Source organism: Saccopteryx bilineata, chromosome 5 (assembly GCF_036850765.1).
Source record: "Saccopteryx bilineata isolate mSacBil1 chromosome 5, mSacBil1_pri_phased_curated, whole genome shotgun sequence".
NCBI lineage: Eukaryota > Metazoa > Chordata > Mammalia > Chiroptera > Emballonuridae > Saccopteryx > Saccopteryx bilineata.
The window spans coordinates 263,910,094-263,913,542 of NC_089494.1; the positions used below are offsets into that span (position 1 = coordinate 263,910,094).

General features: G+C 69.2%; 1 protein-coding gene across 1 annotated transcript; it reads right to left on the reverse strand.

Annotated features, from left to right (window-relative positions):
• Positions 1–430: 430 nt before the first annotated feature.
• Positions 431–2,434, reverse strand: ADRA2C (adrenoceptor alpha 2C). The gene has a single exon (XM_066232901.1). It carries the CDS (start codon positions 2,343–2,345, stop codon positions 951–953), a length of 1,395 nt encoding a protein of 464 aa, XP_066088998.1. The 5' UTR covers positions 2,346–2,434; the 3' UTR covers positions 431–950.
• Between the last annotated feature and the right edge of the window lie 1,015 nt (positions 2,435–3,449).

Consider the following 3,449-nt stretch of genomic DNA (forward strand, 5'->3'; position numbering starts at 1 on the left):
TCTGAGGCGGGGGCTGGCCCACAGAAAGGGGTGGGGGCACAACTGCAGCCTAAAACCATGCCAGCCCCACCTTCTTCCACTGGGGAGGGGCTGCCAGGCCAGGGCAGGCACTGGGTGGGGGCCGGGGAGACAGCAATGGGGGTGAAGAGAGGACAGTCTTCCAGGATCTGAAGTTCGAGTCAATCTGGGGGTTCTCCTTTGCCAGTTACAGCACAGGAATTTGGAGTATGTATCTTATAGGTATGCAAAACATTTTATTTAAAGAAAAAAAGATCACCCTCTTCTCATGTAAGAGGGGAGGCTAGAATCCGGGGATCTAGTGTGTCCTCCTTCACCGGCAGTGGGGGGAAGGTTAGGCAGGGTGAGAGTCCGGAAGTTACTCCCAACCGGCGGCTTAAGGACCGACTGCTGTACCCAACACTTAGATTACAAAGGTTTATTTAGAAAATAGTTTGGTTGTTTGGGCTGTTATTTTTGGCAAACATTTAAATACTTTCAGTGACCAAAGATCGTGTCAGTGCCCTCCTTCTTCCCCCAGACGTCAACACCCCCACTAGGTCCTGGGGAAGTCAGCCCTTACTCAGAGGTGGATCCCGGTGGTGGTGTGCGGTCTGGGGGGCTTCCTCGCCCGTTTGTTAGGTTGCCAGTGCTTCTGTGGTCTAAGACCCTGACCTAACAGCCACACCTCGGCAGGACACCCAGAGCTGGACCCAGGCCTGGAGTCCCAGACGCAGCCCCTTGCTGAGACGGGAAGGCAGAGGGGTCTCCCCTTTCTCCTTCCCTCTCCCGGGGGGCCCTTGGGTCTCAGGCCACCCCCCTGCCCTGTGCCTTGGAGGCCAATCCATCCCTGGTCTCTGGGGAATCTAACCCGGTGTTCTCTGGGGCCACGCCTGTCCGCCCCCTCCTTTTGAAGCCGCCCAGGGTCTCCACGTGAGGCAGAGAGCAGCAAGTCACTGCCTGAAGCCCCTTCTCCTCCGTCGGAAGAGGATGTGTTTGAAGGAGCGCCGGAAGTCCTGATTGAAGACGGTGTAGATGACCGGGTTGAGCGAGCTGTTGCAGTAACCGATCCAGAAGAAGAACTTGAACAGGGGGTCGGGCACCTGGCAGGCCTCGCGGCAGATGCCATACAGACTGTAGCTGAAGAAGAAGGGGAACCAGCAGAGCACGAACACGCCCATGACCACGGCCAGCACGAAGGTGAAGCGCTTCTCACGGGCCTGCGCCACTTTGCGGCGGCACACGCTGCTCCGCGCCCGGCGCCGGCGGGAGAGAAAGAACTCGACGGAGCGCGAGCTGGCGCGAGACAGGCGCCCGCTGGGTCCCGGGGACTTCGCGGCGGTTAGCGCGCCCGGCTCGGCGGGCCCGGAAGCCAGCGCGTCGGCGCTGCCCGCGCACCCCTCGCCTCCAGCGCGCCGCCGCCCACCTCGCCGCAGGGCACCCCGGCGCCGCCGCCTCTCGGCCGCCGCGCTGCTGTCCTCTGGATCCACGTCTGCGCGCGGGCGGCGCGGGGGCGCGCAGTGCCCGTTCTCGCCAGCGCCCGTCGGCGCCCCCAGCCCGTTCTCAGTGGTCGGAGACGCGCCGTCGGGACCCGCGGTGGTGTGCTTCTCGCTGAGCGTGCGTGTGCGCAGCTTAGCCACGCGGTAGATGCGTGCGTAGACGAGGCCCATGATGAGGCACGGCGCGAAAAAGGAGCCAATGCAGGAGGACAGAATGTACCAGGTCTCATCGTTGAGGCCGCACTGCGGGTAGGCGGTGCCGTCGGGCTGACGGTAGAGCGAGACAAGCGGTGGGAAGGAGATGACGGCCGAAATGAGCCACACGGCCACAATCGTGGCCTTCACGCGGCGGGGCGTGCGCTTCAGGTTGTACTCGACGGCCTGCGTCACGGACCAGTATCGGTCCAGGCTGATGGCGCACAGGTGCACGATGGACGAGGTGCAAAAGAGCACATCGAGCGCCAGGTACACCCCGCACCACACCTGCCCGAAGTACCAGTAGGCCATGAGCTCATTGGCCAGCGAGAAGGGCATAACCAGCGTGGCCACCAGGATGTCGGCCGAGGCCAGCGACACCAGGAAGAGGTTCTGTGGTGCACGCAGCGCTCGGCTGGTCAGCACGGCGATCACCACCAGCACGTTGCCCACCACAGTGAAGACGATGAGGAAGCCCACTACGGCCGCCAGCCCCGCCACGGCGCCTGCTGAGTACTGGCCTGGGGGCGGTCCCCAGGCGACTCCCGAGGCGTTGGCAACCCCGCCGCTGCCCCCGTCGCCGGCGCCGCTAGCGTTGGGGCCCGCCGCCGGGGCTGCCGCCGCCAGCGCTGCTGCCAGCGCCGGGGACGCCATGGTCGTCCCGCGAGCTACGCGGTTCCGCCTGGAGCCGGGGCGCAGCCGCGGCAGCTCGGGAGCCCCCCAGCCCGGGCCGGCGTCCGCATCGCCGCCTGCTCCTCGGACGCGCCCGCCGGGGATCGCCGCGCGCTGCAGCCGGCCCTCGGCCGTGGTGGCTCAGCGGGCGAGCGGCGCGCCGGAGAGCGTAGCTGCCGGGCTCCCCGCAGCTGCCGCGCGCGATAGTGCAGAGCAGGAGGCGCCCAGAGCGAGCGGCGACGCGGCGGCAGGGGGGAGGGGGCAGGTCCCGGGGTCCTCGCGCGGCCCCGCCCTCGGCCCGGTTCACGAGGAGCGCCCCGGCCGCGAGCCCACGGCGACGCTGCACCCGAGCAGGCGGGCCCCAGCGGCCCCGCGGCCCCGGCCCCTGGCCGAGGCGCAGACTGCAGGCGGTGGCGGCCCGGGCGCTCCGCCTCCCATTCGGCCGGCTAGGGCTTGGCGCACCGGGGTGCGGGCCGCCGCTCCTCGGAACCCCCACGCGCAGCCTCCGACTCCAACTTTACTTTCCCGGGCAGGGCGCCGCCGCGCGTCCTCCTCCAGCCCCTCCTCCTGTCGCTCCCGGCGCGGGCGCCCCCCGCGGTCCGTGCTCCGCGGTGCCGGCGCCGCCTTGCTTGCCCAAGCTGCGCCGCCGCCGCCGCCGCCTTCTCTCCTCCGCCGCCGTGCGCTCGGCTCGAGTGCAGCCTCCCAGGCTCGGCTTCCAACTTGGGTAGAGTTGCGCAGCGGGGCGGGGCGGGGCGCGGGCGCGGGCGGGCAGGGGCGGCCTGGCGGGCAGGCCAGCGCCGCCAGCCCGTGGGGAGCGGGCCGGGAGCCGGAGCCCGCGGCTGCCTCGGCCGCCTCGGCGAACCTGCCTGCGCGGCCCCGGGGAGTCGGAGCGGTAGCGCGGGGCGCGCGCGCTCAGCAAGGGCGCCCCCTCCAGGGCCGTCTGCAGGCTGCGGGACGGGGCCGAGTGCCGGCTGGCCTGCGCGGTGAGTTCCCCAGCCTGCTTGCTCTAAAACGGGAGCCTCCTCACCTACCCCGGGCACGCGCACACGCGTTCGCAGCACGGGCCGGCTGGGGGTCCGCGGCCTG

Excerpts from the sequence above, each read along its gene's own strand:
- ADRA2C (XM_066232901.1), bottom strand. The coding sequence starts at position 2,345 with ATGGCGTCCCCGGCGCTGGCAGCAGCGCTGGCGGCGGCAGCCCCGGCG.